Raw genomic sequence first — 19,571 nt, forward strand, 5'->3', positions numbered from 1 at the left:
TGAAGATATTAGTAATGCAAGTGTCTTGTTTTGAGCCTTAAAGGGTCATATTCTTGTATTTTTATGTTATCTTGACAGCTAAAAACTTGCTTTTATTTTTCCTGGAAGCTGAAATTGCAAAATCAGGTGATTCCAGGAGCAGGGGATTTAAGCAAGGGAGTCAAGGATCTGGAGCACTGGCAACACCAGCAGTAGCTCGAGAAGCAAGTGCAGTAAGGGGTTAGCGTGGGCTCCCGGGCTGTGCTGGCCAGTAGCTGCCAGCTCGTAGCGGATGGGCATGGGCACTTGCCTGTGGTGGCCGGGCAGGCCTCCAGCCCAGCTGCAGGGCGAGCAGCCTCGGTGCCCGCTGGGAGGGGGCTCCCTGGCACTCTCACTAAAGTTGCGCACTAAACTTACGTGAATTTGGAGAGGTGAGAGGGGCAGTTCGTGTGCCAAAGCAAACATGGACATGTGGAGGCACCTGCCTGGCAGAGCTAATCATGTTAACATGCAAGGTTTACACAAAGAAAACAAACTGTTTTTCTACAGATTTGTGTTCAACTGTGGCATTGAGTTTCAACGGCAGAGAGATTTTTGTGACTTTAAATAAGTTTATAACTAAATCTTGGCTCATGAAGGGACAGATCTTGAAGTCTTCATTCGCTTTTCACTCCATCTAACCTTTCATTGAAGTCAGCAGGAGTTAGTTGGAGTAAAGCCTGATTAGGGACCAAAGCAAACTTTACCTTGGAAACCCATGTCACTTTATTGCTAAAATGCCCAGCTAATAGACAGCAAGCAAAGCCATGCAGCACGCTCTCTTCGTTACAATAGATTTCCTGTTTCAGAGGGGTTTTCTGTCTCAGAATTGCCAGAAAGCTCCCTTTGAGAGTAGCTTTTTGGTTGGTTTTGTGCTTTGTTTTTTAATCGGTCGGTGGCTGGGGTGGGAAGATTATTCGATACTGAAGAACAATGGAGCTTTCACTGTTTACATCCTTTACAAGGAGCTGAGGGGTGGGTCTGGGGTACTGCTGAAGTGTCTGCATCATCCTTATAGTAGTGGGAACAATTTCTTCAAATTATTCAGAGATTTGGAAGGCTATGTCTTTATTAAAAAAAAAAAAAGAAAAAAGTGAAATGACTACTGAACTATTTTTTGTATAGCTGCAAACTGACAAGGGAGCACTGCACTGTGCTTCTGCGCAAGCATTTTTCAGTACACCTTTTTACTACTTTCAGGCACACTGACACAGCAGCTAGCCACCTCGTTTTATCTCCAGTTTGTAAAAACAAATGCTGTTTTTCAGTATACCTAAAATAGCAATTCCCCACGGTCTCTCCACTGTCTGTCTTCAACAAGGAGACCCGCCATGGTGGAGGTTCTCTTTCATTTAAGTGCTTTTCCCCAAATCTACCTCACAGTGAAACACGCGTGACCAAGTTTCCCCCGTAGAGCAAGCTGTCTTATTTATCTTTGCCTCGGTTTTCTTTGAGTGAATTCAGATGCCAGCTCCTTCCCGTAGCTGCGGGAGCCGGTCGGCAGTGAGGCGCTGATGTAGGTACTCCTGGGGACTTGCCCCCTCAGTAGGTCCCGTGAGAGGAGGGAGAGGAGAACGGGGGAGACCTGACTCAGGCTTGCAGCTGCGCCCCACAGCAGTGCTGCAGCCCCCTCAGCCTCACGCAGGCAAAGGCAGAAATGGTGAAATGGACTTAGCTTTTCTCTTAAAAAAAAAAAAAAAAAAAAAAAGAATGAACTGAGGACCTGATCTCCTCAGGGCTGAGGAAGAGGCGAGCTTTTCTCATTAGCATCAAGAGGGAACAAGGCTTGGGCTCATTATATTTCAAAGCACTTTGTCTCTTTATTGATGCATTTCAGACTACATCCCTTTGAATAGAGAGACCATGCCAGTAAGGCCCCTTCACATCGGCAGGTACAATGAATCGTATTTGAAACAAACTCGGTCCTGGTTTTCCAACTGGTTAAACTGCTTTGGAGGTGTGGAGCCAAATTCGAGTTTTGTGAATGTGTTGACTTGTGTTGTTTACTCAGGATACGCATGACTGTGATCTGAATCTGGCCCATCCAGTGCAGCTGAGCATAAAAATGAAGTTAAAGAGGGGAGAGGTGTATTTTGGTTTTGAGGTTTCAAGGTCTCTTTATCAATTTTTCCAGATGTTCTTCACACCATTTCTGGGAAGGAAAGGCGAGATTTCTCCACCAGCATACACAACAAAGTGACTGGCATATTTACGATTTTTCCTTGCAGCTTTTCTAGTAAAAAGATATTAGACTCCTTTTACTAGCAAAAGGCACATAAAATGATATCAGTGCTTTTTTTGTTAAATTCTTTGATTCCATATGGTAAGCGTCCATGTATGGTAGGTGGAAAATGCTTAATTTTGTTTTATTTTACACTTGTCCCGTTCTCTCTCCCTCCTGTCCCTTGTCAGTAAAGAATCGCAACATTATTTCCTTATTTTAGTATGTACTGTTAATTTCCGGTATTTCCAACCCCTGCATGTGAGGTGTTAAAATGGCTGGGTTTGGTTCTGCTCGGAGCTGAGCCGCAGGGAGGCAGTGGGAGGGAGCAGAGAGCAGAGAGGGCTTCAGGCGACAGCCAGGGCGACGAAGCTGCGCGTTACCGCGCTGCGCCTGGTAGCGCGGAGCCCAGCACGTGCCGGGCGGAGCTGAGGTGCCCCTTCCCCAGCACAATTAATTATTTTGCAGCCCGATTGTGCCTATCGCAACCGTGAGGGAGATCCAGTGCACAAAAAAGGTTAAAACCTGGTGACCTGGAGAAGGATTTAGAGCTGTGGTCAAATCTGCTAGCAAAGCCAGTTTGACGGAGGTACAGTATCAGCACAAAGGCCAAAATGAAGCTGTAAATTGAAAGGAAAGATTAGAAAAAAGGGGAACTTAAGAAGATGAGCGTTAAAACTGATTAAGGGGCCAACCTCTCTGATGCCTAATCCCGAGTTACTGGGTTGRGCACCAGGGATCTCCACAGGGGAGAGAAGAAGAAATCTTCCCTCCAGGCTGCACAGCAGGAGGACTGCTCCGTAAGGGCCATCCCAGCATGATGGCTTCAGCAGCTCCTCACCCAACCAAGCCCATCGCAGAGGAGAGGCAGCACAGGCCACACTCCCTCCTCTAACCTACCATAAGAGTTGGGGAGGGCAAGAAAATAAAAAGTCACACTAAATATTAAATATTTAGTAGACAATTACAAAATACTTTAAATACACTTAAAAGCTTAAAACCACCTTTGGTTTTTTTGGGGGGGAGGGGGGTCAAGTAAATGTTCTGAGCTTCACTCAGAATTGTGTCCAGACGTTTTCAAAATTCATCAGTCTTTATTGTTGCCCTGAGCTCATTTAGCTTTTTTTTTTTTTTTTAAGAAAAAGAAGAAGAAAGAGGGTTTTTAGAGTTTTTAAACACAGACATCTTTAACTTCAGTGAACATATGTAAGTGGACTTTATCCAAACTTTCTGGTTTAAGGCAAAAAGTCACCTTTGTGTAGAGAGCAAGCATGGAAAACCTCAACCTTTAAGGTGACTATTTTTTTTTAAAGAATATGAGTGAGTAGGAAAAGAATGTTGTAACTGCAACTGTATTGCCACCTTATCTGTAAAGGATATGACCAAGCACCCACTAGAGTAAGTGCAAAGTGAAGCACTTATGGAAGAGAAGTAAACAGCACTGATACCAAAGTGAGGGTAGCTGAAACACAGCAAGTCACACTTATTCTTTTCTGCTTTTCAGAGGTTTAAGCTGAGACGATTCCCACGTTTTGGAAAGGCCTGAGGCAAAACTGGGCAGCTTCAGCTTTGTGTTAAGTTGGTTGGCTTTGGGATTTGGGACAGCAGACAATGATGTCTCTGCTCCCCCCCTCCCCCCATCATGCAATACCCAAATACATGCCTGGTGTTTGCAGTGCTTACAAACGGAAGGCGCTCTAAGTAGAGAGATCCTGTTTGTTGTTTTCGTAGGCTCATTGCTTTACAGGGAGGCAGGTGATGTTTGGTGTCTGTTTTTTCTAGACGGTATTTTAAAAATAGGTGCTTGGTGATACCCTTTTCTGTTTAAAGAAGTAGTCTTAGAAAGAAGTCTAGGAATAACACCCAGAAAAGTGAAAGGCTAGAATGGATTGTCCAAGTGATCTTTTTAGGAGCCAAAGGAGGAATCTGTTTGGCTTTTTTTGCCTGAAGACATCATTAGTGAGAAAAGAAAGAAGAGAAATTGAACTTGCGTGTTGGAAAAGCTTTGTCCTGCTTTTAGCCATACAGTTTTGAGGACCAACTTGAAGAGGATTTTGTGGGTTTAGAGTGGAGAATTTGGTCCCAGAGCTCTGCGTGCAATATGGTTGTTGCACGCAGGGCTGGCTGAAGGTCAGGAAGTGCCTTGGCCTCCATTTAATGTTGCACAGTGCCTTGGGCACAAGGTGATTTGGCTACGCAGGCAGACTGTGTACCTCCAGCGTGGCACCTACTGCATGCTGGCTCTGGGGTCTCTTTTGCAGTGGGGTCCTGTGGCCTGAGGTCCTGCCTTCAAACATGTGGGGGTAGGAATGCCACGTGTAAGGGGAAAGGGAAATTTGTACTTTGAACCAGCATGCTGCCAGGCGAAATCACAAGCTCTAACAGTGTATCTCTAGGGCATTGGGCAGTGTATCTCTAGGACCCATAGAAGTCTATAGGTCCACATGCCTATTTGCAGGCACATTACTGGCTTAAGTGTTTCCCAGACCATTCCCTATGAGCCATGGTCATGTGGTCCCACCTTTACCCCATCTCCTCAATTGGGTCAGCTCAACTGTTTGTGGGCCCACATGACGAATGAGCTCGGGGATCTGGGACAGCGTAGTGACCGTCATCAGGTTCTCAGATCCATCCACTGCATGCATCCACAAACAGTTGTAGCAAGATGGCTGCCAGGGGCAGGAACTGCTTAAAACATCTGCCACAACGAAGAATGACGTGGTGCTGCCACCAACATTGTGTGACACTCTTAACCTTTGCCATGCAGGCAGGATAAAGGCCTGCTGGAGCTGGCAGCGAGCAGAGCTAGGTCCCGCATGCTGTGGGCCCGGGGAGCTCACTGCTACAGGGCTGCCCTAAGTTGGTCTTGCAAGGCCGCACACCCAGACACATTTGATGTTGAACAGACAAACATTTGGCAAGAGCTTGTCAAATATAACTTAAAAATAAGAAATGTTCCTTAAATAGTTGCTTTCTGTCTAGGCTAAGGCTGTTTTTCCTCTGCAGCAGTGACGTACTGGGAGGCAGCTGAAGGAGAGCTGCTCCAGTGGCAATGCCTGGTGATGTTATACTGTGGCAGGGCATAATGCCTCCAGTTTTCCTCAAAAATTAACTGCTACCATGCCCTTGGGAAGGATTTGGTACTCCTTTGAGCATAGCTGTCTTGGTGCAGGAATGGTCTGTGATAGGCACCTCGGAGCCTGCGAATGGCATAGGCCGCACTCCCAGCTTCGCATCCCCTCAGTCTGTGCTTGGTAGCCCTTCGATGTTGCAGCCTTGGTCTGGACTTTGTTGATGGCTTGCTGAATATTTACAGGAAAATGCAAGGGTCTTGAATTTGGGTGTTTCTTTACTTTGGCTGCATCCCGAGTGATTAGGGAGCATGTGTGTGGATGCTGACTCCACAAAGAAAATGCTGATTTTTGTTTTACTGTTTAGATGCTTCAGACACTTCCTTGTGAAAGGCTCTCCTTTGATTACATTGCAGCTTCATTATCAGTAATGTCTGTTTGCCTTTTAAATTAAAAAGACCTCCTACCCTGATTGACCTCATAGTAAAACATTCCTGCAATTCGATGCTAGATAACCAAAAATAACATCTCCCCTTTATGGACAAAAACAGAGAAACCAGCAGACGCCTGTAGCTGCTGCTTTGACTGTGCTGTAAGAGGGTGATTTGTTGCTGCGCTGCCTCCGAAGCCCAGAGGATGAGGTGTATTTGCTTTCTCAGCTAGTAAGAGTGAAACTTCCACTTCAACAGGTCTTTCCTCCAAAGCCCTGGGTTGGGCTGGGTACTTCAGCATGTGCAGTTATGCTGAATCCTCAGCATTAGTGTGATGTGCACCTGAGATTATTTGTAGGCTTGTTTAATTTTGAGCTCCTGGTCTGCAAGAATGTTATTTTTCTGTTCTCCTTATGCCAAGTCTGCCTCAGTTGTCATCTCTTTGCCTGCTGCATCGCTCCATTTTAACAGCTCCCTTAGGCAAATTCAAGTAATGCATTTGAGTCTAAACTAAAAGAAAGCAAGTTAAAGCAAGGGCTGTTTTGGGGGAGTGCACTCAGGCAGCAGGGAGGATGGAGTGCATGACGGAGACGAMTAGATCTCCTCCAGGCCGTTAAAATGTGGCCCCAGACTCTGCCTGGACCCCCTTACCCCTTCTGTGTCCGCCAGAACAACGCCTGGTRCAGTGTTTAAACAGCATTGTGATGCACGAAAGACGAGAGAGAGGAAACTAGTGAAAACTGAAAAAGTCCTGAATGAATCCTCAGAAATAATTGGTACGTTCTCACAGCCGGGGAGGCATCTGCGAGTCCTCTGTGCTGGGTCACACTTAATGTAAAATTCATCATGCCTGAACCTCTGATTAACCTTTAGAGGAAACTTAATGGAGGTTGAAAACCAAGAGATGGAAATGAAAATCAACAATCTGCTTGTAAACGGTTTGATGATTATGGCTGATCAAAGCTGGAAAAGCCTGTTTCTGCTTCAGACCTTTTTTCTTTGTCTTAATATTTTATGTTGGTGTAACTTGCATGGACAGAAGCATACCAACAGAGAAACAGTAAGCTTTTGTGTAAGTTACTGTTTAGAAAGTATGGAAGAAAACCATTACTGGGTTTTAATTCAAAATTAAAAGAGGAGAAAAGAGTACCCTCTTCTCCCTCAAAATCTAATCCTCAGCCAAAGATTACAGCTACAGAAACTTCCTCATCTTTTAACTTCTGTTTAGCCACATCAGATGTTTTGCGACAATTGCTTCTCTTCTTCCCTACCTCGCTGGCTTTTTCCTAGTGCAACACCAACAGGGTCCGAGGCATCACGTATAAAAGCAGACGAATGCAAGCCGGACAGGGCATCTCAGACAACAAGGTGTTTAATGTGACAGTGGAGAGAAAGGTGCTAAATAAGGGTTTATCTGCTGCTCCATTTGAGCGTGGATTTGGGGGGGGATGAACAACACACCTATGGAGTTAAAAGTCAGAATTTCAGCCTGAGCTTTAGAGTGTTTTCTGTTTTAAGCCATAGCTGTACAATGATTTAGCTGTTCCTCATGCTGCAGCAGTGGCATAGAAGAGAAGAAATTGTGATGCTGCACCTGCAGGCAGTAGGGCAAAGGGATTCATAGTTATCCAAATGACAGGAAAACCAGCTGTACGTTTCCTTGTCCTCTGGGCTTGTCCGTTAATGTATCTTGCACTGAACAGCCGTGCCGCTGCCACTTATTTGCTGTATATTCTTATGGTGGAGGGGTAGCGGCTGGGATACTCTTCTGTGTTTTACTTGTGTAGTTTTTACTAGCTGTAGTTACCGGTAGCATAATTCTTCATTCAAGAAAGTGGAAAGGCAGGAAACAAAACTAAATCATTTCCTGTGTGCATCTGATTGAGTTTTGAATAATCCAGAAGGGCAGCAGGCTAAAAACAATAGCAACAAAGTATCTTTGCCCATTATGTGTGTCTGTGTTCTGCATCTCCACTAATAAATCATAACCAAATATGAACTCATTTCACAACAGCTCAGTTCCTGTGCACAAAGGGGGACACTGAGGTTTTTTTTTTAATTGATCAGTGCATGCATTTTCTCAGGGAAGACCCTATTTTAAGAGAGACACCTGCATCCACTTTAACCTTCCCTTCTTTGTGAGCCCTGCTTTTGCCACCAGTCAATTAGTGAACTCAGGAGGACATTCTGGGTCAAGCTATACCAAGTACTGCAAATCCTCATTAACACTAATTAGTGCTCAGTAGGTTAATTGGTGGTGAAGCTCATCTTTTTTTAATTACTTGAGCAAATGAGCCAGCAGGACCTTGTGGTCAGCTTTGAATTATTCTGTTTGTTTTGATGCTCTTCATTTGAATGTGTAAAGCCAGATGTTTGTTGCCTAGATTTAAGGACTGTTTGCTTTTGTGAGGGGTGAGAAGAAGGGAACACAAAATTTAAAATTAGTGTCTCTGATGCTTTAGAGCAATTCAGATACAAAATGGAAGATTCATTTTATTCACAGAATGGAAAATATTGTTATGAAATAATATGTTGCCTTTACTTTACCCTTTGGTTTGTCATCCGCTTAATGAATTAGTGTCATGTTGTTAGCATAGATTTCCAGACAGGCTGGAATCATCTTGACCCTCTCAGGAAGCCGTCGCAGAGGTATTCCTTGCACAAGGTTTTCTTTTTTATTGATAGCAACTTAGTCTGGTGTTAGCGGACTTGAGTAATTACTACTTTTATCACTTCTTCATAATAACCCTTGTGGTTCACCCCCCCCCGATTTTTTTTTTCTGAACTTTTATTTGTTTGGTTTAACTCAGTGTTTTGTCTGTCCTTTGTTCTTCATGTAATCATAGATAGAAGATGTCTCACCCCTTCCGAAGTCACTAACCAACCAACTTCAGCATACTTCACTGTCACTTTCTGGGTCACTGACTACTGTGAGGGTATCTGATTTTGTCATTTCCTCACTTTGATGTCATCTTTTAGGTCCTGAGTATAAGCACAAATATATCCAGTATTCAGAGTATGGTTTCTTTTTTTTTCTTTTTTTTTTCTTTGCCCTGATGCGTTTTAACATGCCCACCTGTAGACCCTGCCTTGGCAAGACTCTGTGTGGGAGGGCTTAGGCACTGGCACTGAGTGACTGGAAAGCAGAATTAACAATAACAACCATGGCTAATACTCAGGATTGATTTACCCACAACATTTCTGTGGGCAAGGCCTAACCTTGTTCACAGGAGTCAAAGATCATCGTTAGTTTTGCACCATAGTGTGAGGGAGGCTGATGAGATGTACAGTACTTTGTTCTGTTATCTCTTGGTAGCAGAAGAAAACCTCTCCTGCAAGCAGGGAATCTGTTGATATCAGTGCAAACACTGGGGTCTTGTTAAGAAATCCACTTAACTTGACCTTTCTTTCTTTTCAGGGTTTGTACTGGGAGATTAATTTCTGTTAAAAATCAAATACCTATCCATTTCAGAAGAGCTGCGTTGCATTTGCTCTGTGTATTAAGGGTTTGTTTTATACTACTTGACTGGTCTTGACTCTCAGTCTATTTAATCATCACTTGTACTTAAACCTCAAATGCTTTAATTCTACCATGAGCTTTTCTTTCTCTGCACAGATGAGATCAGTATAATTTCCCAAATGAGAAACTCAGATGTGACTTCAGTTATGAAATTGTTATTTATAATTAGCAATATCAAAGATATTGTAGCTTTGGCTTCCTCAGAGCAGCACTGTGTCACTCGTGTTCAGAAGTCCCTTGATAGCACACTTTCATCCACACTTCGCAAATAAAAGCTTGAAGAACTAACCATTAACGGCCTGTAGCAGATACCATCTTGCATTTTATCTGTTGCTATGTGGTAGACAGGCAGTTGAAGAATTTGTTCCTCATGCCTTTTGCTGCCTTGGTTAATAGCATTCTCAATATCAGAATTTTGTGGAAAATGTTGCATATTTCTCCCTTAGAACTAACTTTTTTGATCAGTTTAAGATTTTTTTTTTTAACAGTCTATCCAGACTGCCACCTRGTTCTCCTCCTACTGAGATGGCGATGACCCAACCTGCATGTTCTCCTTTACATGTAGAAGATGAACAAGCATTCCATAAACCCACAACCCCTTGCTTTTTCTTTCCTATCGCAATAATAGTTTGCCTTTGGAATATTTTGCTGCTCTTGCTTCTTTCATTCACAGGGTAATGGTAGTTTCAGACAGTGTTTGGCTACTCTTACGAGTCTGGCAAGTTCCCAGAAGTCTTCTGCAATCAGCCCGAGGTTGCACAACGCAGTATCAGTGGGTTGTGCACGCGCCGCTACTGATAGATTCTAGAGCCTGTCAACCCTGTCAGCCTGTTCATATCTGGAGAAATCTCATGTCTTGCTTTGTGCATGCCATCCCCCATCCACTGATCCTCTGTAGTATGTTCTTTCCATTCTTCTGCCTCCTTTACACTGTTGGAGGTTTCCTTGTGTGTGCACTTAATTATCTTACAACCAGCCAATCTTTCTTACCAGTTGGATCTTCCAAGCTTCAGAATCTTCCATGCTGAAACCCTGTTTTTAGTGGAAACTTCTAGTCCTTTCTTCTTTGAATGCATGCGGATCTAATGATACAAGAGCTCTTGGAGATTCTCTGATGCTCCCAGTTTGTATYTGTAGCTTTACTTCCAAATTTGTCATCAACTTGTGCTTTACATTGAGGAAATACCACTGACTGCAGGCAGGAAAAAGAACCTGGCATACCGGTTACAGGTGTAATTCTGCTGTGCCAAGGAAAAGAGAGGAAAAAAACAAAGTGGCCGGAAATGCTGACAGTTATAAGGATTTAACGAAGGGTGAACAGGCTGTACAATTTCCTTGTTCAGGTGGCCAGACTGGAGACCATAGGGGGAAAATAGAAGGATTCCTGCCTTTCTTTCATGGGCATCTCATTAGGCACTGAACAGAGGACTCCGAGTCTGGATATWAACTTAATGGAATATTAAGTGAAATATAAACCCACATAGATGGATTACATGCTATAGGCATCCCGGAGATTCTTATAGTTACTTTCTTGTTTGAAGTTAGCAAACTGCTTCAGTGAAAGGGAGTTGCCAGTTTAAAGCTGTTGTAAGCTTGTTGACAGCAGCAGCTGTGCTTACTGGGATTTCCATTTCATATACCAAATATATGYGAACTTGTAATCTAACCCAAGAAAGATATTGATGTTCATAYTTCAGATATATATCCACATTTGCAGCATAACCAGTGGAATTACTGCTTGTGAAAAAAGATGTGAAAGAACAAGCAGATGGAAACAACCAGTGTAAACATGGTACAAATGGCATCAAGAAGTGGGAAAGAGCCGTATAAGCAAACAGATCTGTTCTATTCGTGGTCTCCATTCCAGTATTATGAACAAGTGTGAGACCAAAAAAAAAAAAAGAGAGAGAGAGTGAGAGAAAAACACCCAATCCCATAGTAAATTTAACTAAAATAGAATATAATAGGTATTTCATAATATTCTGGTATCTAACAGCTATTTGAAACCCCAGTTCAGCAAAATTTGGACATCTTTGTTAGACTTATATGCCTAGATAAGTGCTTTGAAACCTGGATCTTAGACAGCATTTGCCTATTCTGGGCATAAAGTTCTCAAAGTAGTGAGTGGTGTGGTGGGTTTTTTGCCTTTTTTTTTTTTTTTTTTAAATAAGAATCAGGGTAGGTAGTAGCTGTAATGATTTATACATGTGTGTTAAATCTAGTCAGTTTTGTCTCTTTCAACTGATTGAGAAGAATATTGTATTTTTCACCTTACATTTGTGTATTCACTTTCTGTAAATTTAATACTAATTTTTCAGGCCTTTGAAATGAATTAAACAAACCAAAGGGAGTTTTAACTAAAAACTGGGTAGAATGTGTTTTTTTCAGTATAGGTGGAAATGAGAGTATTCTGTAGAAGACAAAATTAGTGATGGGTGCCACTTTTGGTTGTTTTGGGTCATTTTGCAGGTATGATAGAAGCCTTTTGCCATGTGCTAAGCAACAGTACATCGCTCCTCTCTAAGGCAGTTTGTGGGTGTCATGACTTGTGTGCATAATAGTAAAAAGAAATCTCCTTTTTTATGCTCTATATCACTTGAGATGTCAAATTTGGTACAGATCATATCAAAGGCCTATAGACATCGCCATCATGATGATGGTGATATGAGGGATAGATCAACTAAATGTGTACTTAGGCAAAATGACCTTAAAAAGGAGGGATTTGCATTATTATAGAGTGCTCTTGATTTGTATGCAGTTTAAAGACAGATGAGATTCTTTTTTGTGCTACAACCATTGTAACAAATACCAACAAAATCAAAGCTGCCAAGTACTTTAAATATAGTTGACTTTTATCTTGAAATTATCTGCCTACTCACTGATATATGTATCTTTTTTTTTCTTCCCTTAGCRTGAACGAACGTGATCATTTGTTAAAAAGGCTTGGCAGGAAAACTCCTCCAAGCCTTTTCCGAGCTCATTCTGTCCAGCAAAGTGTATCACGTAAGTAATGGATCACGTATGCGTGTGTGTTTCACAGCAGTCAGTCCCAGATGAGTGAAGCGAAGGGTGATTATTTTTTAATTAAATTGTAGGTAGAGATAATCTAGTGCAGAGGCTGAGCTGCCAACCAAGAGACATACATTTGGAAGTGGAATTAGTGTATTTGGCCCTAGGCAAGTGGAGCTCAAATGTGGATAATTCCCTAGGATCCAATCAACAGGCCCAAATGACAAAATCCCAATGCACAAATTCTCTAAATGTAAAATCCTGATAGTCTCAAGAATACTGTAAAATCAAAAACTCTGCAGGATAAAATCAGTGTTGTGATAGAGCCTTGCTTAAATAGAAATGGTTCCTTTTTGAAAAGTCTTATTAGCTGTGGTTTTGAGAATACAGTAATATTTCAGTGACGCAATTTGTTTTATACTCCTCTGATGAAGCAAGCCATGGTGTGCAGAACCGCTTCACTCATCTCCTTTTTGTCCTCTGCTGGGAGAAGAGATGCAACCTCACACCTTGCTACTAGTGCTATTTAGAATAAACTGCCTCTCTCGCTGGTGTTGAGGTCTTCCATTTATTCTCCTTCATAGAGGAACATGTGACAGGCCTGCATCTGCTGCACCCATGTGTGTTGTCAGGGCTTCCACAGTGTTAAAAATAGTGTAAAAACTCTGTAGGCCAGATGCACCGAAGGACCAGGATGTCAGGGGAGTAGGGAGTCCAGTCACCCATTCGGGTGATGAAGTGCAGTCTTTCTTGTGCCTAGGCAGTTGGTCAAAATATGCTCATCTTACTTAAGAAAATAGCCCCCCTGCATGCTGTGCTGCTTCTCACAGGGCAAGGGGCAGGCACTCAGGATTTGGGGGTTGTATCTTCGTTGCAATGAGAAATGACATCTTTGTCTGCCTAAGAATCCCAGGAAGCTAATTGGAGTCAAACCTCATTTGCTAACTGCATCCTTTTCTTTAGCAGGCTCTTGTGGTCCAGGCCACGGAGGTGGGGATGGGATGTGAGCACTCAAATGCCAGAGTATTCCTATATTCCAGGCAGGATTTGACCAGAATGGGAGGGAGGGTGCTGGTTCTGCTGGATGTTGCCCCCTGCAGGGGACAGCAGGTGCCCTGGGTGCTGAGGCCAGAGCAGCCATGGGACTGTTGCCGTCTGAGGGATACGGGGTCTTCTGCCACCAGCCTGCTGCTCCGGGCTCAGGGCAGCCCCAGGGCCATGGGCTCCCTCCAGGATTTACCCCTCGTGTTAAGGAGCCAGGGATGCTCCTTGCGGCTCTCCTCCAGGCCCACAAACACACCGTCTGAGGAAACGRCAGAGGAGATGATTGGCAGACCAAAACCATAAAATACATAAATGAATTGTTGTCAAGGAAATCTGCTGTAGAGACTTAGCACAGTGCAGAAAGGAGATACATTGGTGGTGACTCGTCAGACTTGATCCATGCTTTGAGTTTTGTAGAACACATCATCAGGTTGTTAATAGGTGAATGGTTTTTAGGAAAGAAAAATGAGATCTCAAATAAACCCTAATTTGGATAACCAGCCCCCTAAAAATGCAAATGATTAAGTGCTAAATGAGTCTGTCTAGTCAAGACAGGTTACAATCAATTGTCTGTTTTTCCCATGAATGTAAATTTTCATTGTGAAGCTGCTAGGACTGAAAAGGCTTTTTATGGCATATCCATGATTCTTTAAAACTTCTGTCATCTCTTGTCAAATGTTATTTTCAAAAGTTGCGTAGCTGCTATATGTACAAGGCCATGTGAAATCCTGGGAACATATGTGCTGTTTTCACAACCCTAAATTGTACAACTGTTTACTAAATGCTGGAAATCTTCAAAGCAAAGAACTGATGAACAGGGCAGTAGCCTTGACATGCTGGGCCAATATCTTAAATCACACTACATGCACTCTGTTTGAAGTCTTGAACTGTTCATGTGTTTTCACCAGGCTCCAAGTTCCCAGCCTGTGAAGGCCACTTTTTCCAAAAATTGCTTGTGTGACTTCAACTCAGAATCTGACACTTGCACATAAAGCAGGAGAAGGGTTTGTTTAGTTAGAGCTGACAAAGGCTTAGGCAAATCAATTGCTCTGACCACAGCAAGAAAGGAAAATACGCTTCAGTTTCCTCCCACAGGTTGTAAAGTAAATCTCAAATCAATACTGTATCTTTATTTTACTTTTGACAACAACTGTTTCTTACTTAGTGGTGAAGAAACAATACCTAAATCCCCTTTTGTTTCCAATCACTTGGGAATGCGGCAAATGCTAGAAAAATCACACAAGGACTTTCTGGGCTGCTGCTAGTGGTCTACAGGGCAAAAAAAGATGGCTTAAGGCAAGTCTGCACAGTCCTTTACTGCAAGATAGACACTCGGTCTGCTTGTTTCCTTAGCTATCTGTTGGCGAGCTGTCTCCTATCCAAAAACATTAGCACAGCATTTGCCTTAAGGCAGAATGCAGGGCTGGTGTGCTCACATTAAGCACTGTGGTCTGGCAGATCTGGCCCCCAAACTCCCTAAAGGGAGGCGCACAGCCACACGGCCGGTACTGTGCCAGCCATACATGAACACTAGCCAGGATCAATTGCTTCAGGTTGTTCTCCCAGGAGTGGAACTGGCTCAGAGTGGCTGCCCGGAAGACTAGTTCATGCCCATCTGGAAGGGACCTCAGAGGTGTACTCTTAAGCATGTTAGACCTTTGTGGTTGTTTTTTCTTGCTCTGGCTTTGTTTCTGTGTTCCTGCATCATGTAGAACTGCCAGAAACATAAAGGAAATTTATCTACACACTGTAACATCAAAGTTCATGCTGTTCCTTCCCATCAGTATAACAGTTGGGAAGATTTATTAAAAAATTAGGGGAAAAAAACCCTATCTGGGGAAGTCCCATTAGATGGTATTGTCATGAGGCTTTTAGTGGCAGAGTTTTATACAGGTGACAAGCTCGTGTGCTGATGTCTCAGTGAAATCTTGTAGGCAGTGGCACTCACCTCCAGGACTTGGTGCTGCTCCTGTTGGAGGTGCCCGTGTGAAATTGTGGATTCCCTATTCCCATCTGCTTTCTAAAGCCCCTTAAGAGCAAGCAGGAAATGCCACCAGGTTGCTCTCAGAGGCGTTTCTTTGCACTCTTCCCTTGGGTGCAGTGGGGCCACCGTTCCAGGGAAGGAGCAGTTTTAGTCTGACTCCTAAATGCCCTTAGTCTCAAAGGATTTGCTGGCAATGAGGTCTTCCCCACGTGAGCTCTCCAAGGCTCCATCCATTTTAGTGTCGCTGCTTGCTCTGAGCCTGTGAAAGTACAGCTGTCGTTTCAGTTCGGTGTCAGTTTAGTGTTCTCTATCCCGTGGAGAAAGGAAAGCTGTTTGTGTTCCCTCTCCTCCTGCATGACCGACCCCTCTCACCTGTGCCCCCAGAGCAGCAGGATGAGGACAGTGATGTTCCCCCCTTACTCAGGTACCCTCCACCCTGGCCATCCGTGCAGAAAGTCCCTGGGGAGCCCTGTTGTGCCTTCCTTCTTGTAATTTGGAATATCTCCTATCACTGGCTAGTTGTGATTTGTCCCAGCATGTTCTTGAAAACAGAGCTGAGCATTCCTCCTGAAACGTGGAGAGCTGTGCCTGCATGAGGATTACTGCGCTTGGCCCAGATTTCCTATGCTAGCAAAGAAAATCCCTCTTCCTTTGACAGAGTATGGTGACTGTGTGGAGTAAATCTGAACACAGAGAGTATGCTTTGCACCTTATTAATCAATGGAGAAAAAGCACCTGTCATCTGAGGTTCATTTCACAGCATGGGGGCTGGCGAATAATAAATAATAATAATGTGTTCATGCTGAGGGCTCTAATCCCACCATTTATTTTCCACTAGCAGACACCTTCTTCCTCTCACTTTTCTGCTGGTGCATTTTGATTTGAAAAACAACAGGGTAGCTATTTGAGATGCTTTTTAAACTCCATTTCCTCTTATGCTGGATGCATTTGAAATAATATATATTTGGTATTTTTTAAAAGACAACTAGATATTTGTTGACTGTCAAGGTGAGTTGCAATCTTCTAAAATCAATTTTTTTAAGAAAAAGAAATAGGAATAATTAGTTTAGAAGTGATGCTGTGGCATCTGGCTCCATGTTTTCTATATGCAAATACCAGTAGTTTAATTTCCGGGAAGACAGTTATGGGACCATTTGTCAGGAATTTCTCTTGGGTCCTTTAGAAAACACAGGCATAGTTTATCAGTAGAGAAATGAATGATTTCTGTAAGTATTAGTCAAAATGTCCAAGACAAAGCAGCTCTCACTTTCCCAGGGCAAGCTGAGGAGAGGGTTCCCTGAGAAGGCATGCTGAGTTAGCATTTACTGTTTAATTGGTAAATATGAACTATGACATCTCATCAACTCTCCTTAAAAGCTATGCAGAACCAAACTTTTGGCCTGAGACAGAATCTGGCTGTACAAGCAATATTTTAACATTGTTTTTTATTTTGTCAGAGGTATTTTGATATCTAAGAAGCAATACTTCCTAAAAAAGCAGATGATAAAAAACAAATCCCCCCCACACCCCCCAAAAATGTCACTTTAGTGTATTTGAATCTGGGCTTTTTTTTTTTCTGAAGGCAAACAGCATCATGGTAAAATGCATGTTATACTTGAGACTGTACTAAACTGTAATAACACTGCATGTATGAAATAGTAAAATGTTCGTTAGAGAGGCTTAAAGTAAGGAGGGAACCAATTCTGGAGCTAACCGGCTTCCAGTGAGAGCTGGCCTCGCTCATGCTGGTTGGGCTTATAAACAAGCCATGGACTGTCAGCTCGGCTGTCTCAGGTGAGAGTGCGAGGAGTAGGAGGCCTCCAGAGCAAGTCTGTGAAGTACTTAGCACTGCACGCAGTCCTTCCCAGAGCGGATTTCCTGGAGTAGAGAGCCCCCTGGACCCTCTCCGGTCCTGATCTCGCAAGCTGCTGGGATCATGCAGTGTCCTTTGCATGTTCAGGACATATGTATGCAGACCATTTCTCTAATCCAGGATTGGATTGACCAGAATAGTCATTGCAGTGAACAGAGAAAAGTTCTGTTAACTTAGAAACCTAATGGGAGGCTAGATTCTGATCTACTAATAGAATATCAAAGCTAAAAAAAAACAAGGTGCTTTTAAAATTGAATAGGTTGCCTGATAATATCTGGTACTGGTGAAACCTTAGATTTGAAGAGAATGCGAATCTCTCCTTAACAAATGAGCTGGACTGTCAGATATTCAAAAGTCTTCCTTATTTAGCTGCCTTAATTGAAAGGCTGCGAGTACAAAGGCTCTTCCTTCCGCCACGGCCGGGAGCGGGTTGTGCCCAGAAAGCCCCAAAGAAGCGCTCCTTCAGGGACTGCTGCGGCGCCGCACCACAATGAGCGCCTTGTTCCCCGCGCGGGACGGTAGCTGTGGTCTTAAAACCCGAGTTGGGGGAAAAGTTCATACTTCCAAAAAGATCCCTAGTCACTGGCAGATGGAAACTTTCATTGTTTTTGGATGGGGTCTGAGAATAGTGGAAAGGCAGAGCTGCTTGGGGAGCATGGACAGGACTCAAGCGCGTTCTGATTCAGTGAGGCACAGTCAGCTGCCTGAACAGCTTGAAGCTCAATTTAAAAAAAAAAAAACCCAACTGCGTAATGTGAAATCACCTTCCTGTAGCGAGATCAACAAGAAAAGTTAAATAAACGGCCAAATGTTGAGCTTTGACTGAATGGAGAGAATATGCAAGTGCTGGGGTTGTAGCCTTTCCCATCATGTATGCAAAGCACCCTGGTGGCTGCTGTGTCAGGATGGATCAAGGACACTAGGGTGTAGGAATACCGTTGGTCCTCTTAAAGCAGCAAAAATTTGCAGCCCAGCAGGTTTTCTACTGGTGTGAGAGTTAAACACAGATTTCTTTGATTGCATTTTGCATTGGCTTTGAGGAGGGATTGGGCCAACTAGCTGTTTATAGGCTTTTGCTAACACTGGAAACAAGCAGGTAATGGAAAGAGAGCTAGGGCTGACAGACTTTGCATGCTTGTGCGATGAGTACTGGTTTTGCAATAGTTACGGCGGCTGAAGAATCTACTGCGCTGAGTGATGTTATTGGGTAAGTAAATATCAAAGCTGTCTTAATGCCTGCCAGGTTATGGGGCACTGCCTTCAGTCCTTTGGGGCTTAATCTTGTGGTCTTTGACCGAATTGACTTTCCACTGAGATTTTTGCCAAAAAAATTAACAGTATACTGGCCCTTAGAGTGGAACAAACCCACTGAGGATATTTGTTTAAGTGTGAATCCACTCTTTTTTAACTTAAAGTCTGTTTTTGTAAATCATATTTCCTTTGCAATTATCCGGTATGCATATACTTTTTCCAAAAGAGAATTTGAATTTTGTGAACCTTCAGCTAGAGGCAGCAAAAACCAACCTGTACCTCTGTAGTTGTATGGGTATTAGCATGGAGTGCTCAGGGAGAATAAAAAGGGAAACTGAGATTAGTCATGTAATCAAATCAGAGTTCATGTGATCCTTCAATCACCCCACTAGGGAAATGTACCTGAAGTTAGCTCTGGATGAYGTCTTTCTGTTTGAATCTCCTCTGTCTACTGGCAGAGGTTTCCTTCACAGTTCAGTGGAGATCTAATGGACCAAGCTCAATAGGGACACGCCCCCCCCCACACCCCCACACACCTTAAGCAGGCGATCAGTCCCATGTGCCGTTCTGTCGCAAGGTCCTCTCTGTGCCATGCTGCAGCCATATCTCACCCYGCTACCTGGGCTGGGGAAAGAAGGCCTTGAGACTGTTAAGGGGAGGACACCTGAAAGGCAATTGCAAGGACTCTGGGTAATCCTTGAGATTTCTGTCCTGCCTTATCAGATGCTCCATCCTTCAGCCTGGATAGACCTGGAATAGGATTTCAGAATTCACTGAAAGTGACTGAAAGTTCCCACTTCCAGAGCTACACTGAGGGAGAAGGCGACCTTCCCAGATATGAGCCATGGTGTCATTCTTGGGTTCCTCCAGGCAGAAATCACATCTGCTAACCCTTGGCTTACTTTCTTAGTGCAAAGCCTTATCTGGTTCTGTATATGCTGTGACTTTCCTATTTCTCCATATTTTATGGCTATCTTAATCTCTCTGTCTTCCTCTTTTCCCTTGTGATTGCCCATTTTCAGTGAAAATCACTGTTCCCTTGTGTCAAGAGACTGCTGTCCTTTGCCTTAGTTTTCCATTCAACAATTTTTGCAGGGTCATGTCTGTTTTAAATATTGTTCAGTATTTCACCACATTGGCCCTTTAGTT

General features: G+C 43.3%; 1 protein-coding gene across 3 annotated transcripts in view; it reads left to right on the plus strand.

Moving 5' to 3' along the window:
- Positions 1-19,571, plus strand: part of ATP8A2 (ATPase phospholipid transporting 8A2) — a 314,203-nt gene that overhangs the window by 285,724 nt on the left and 8,908 nt on the right. For all 3 annotated transcript variants that reach the window (XM_026065895.1, XM_026065896.1, XM_026065899.1), the window contains one exon: positions 12,173-12,264. In XM_026065895.1, the coding sequence (XP_025921680.1) occupies positions 12,173-12,264 (92 nt within the window). The remainder of the gene's footprint in view (positions 1-12,172; positions 12,265-19,571) is intronic.

This window comes from Apteryx rowi, unplaced genomic scaffold, assembly GCF_003343035.1.
Source record: "Apteryx rowi isolate R43461 unplaced genomic scaffold, aptRow1 scaffold_233, whole genome shotgun sequence".
Lineage (NCBI taxonomy): Eukaryota > Metazoa > Chordata > Aves > Apterygiformes > Apterygidae > Apteryx > Apteryx rowi.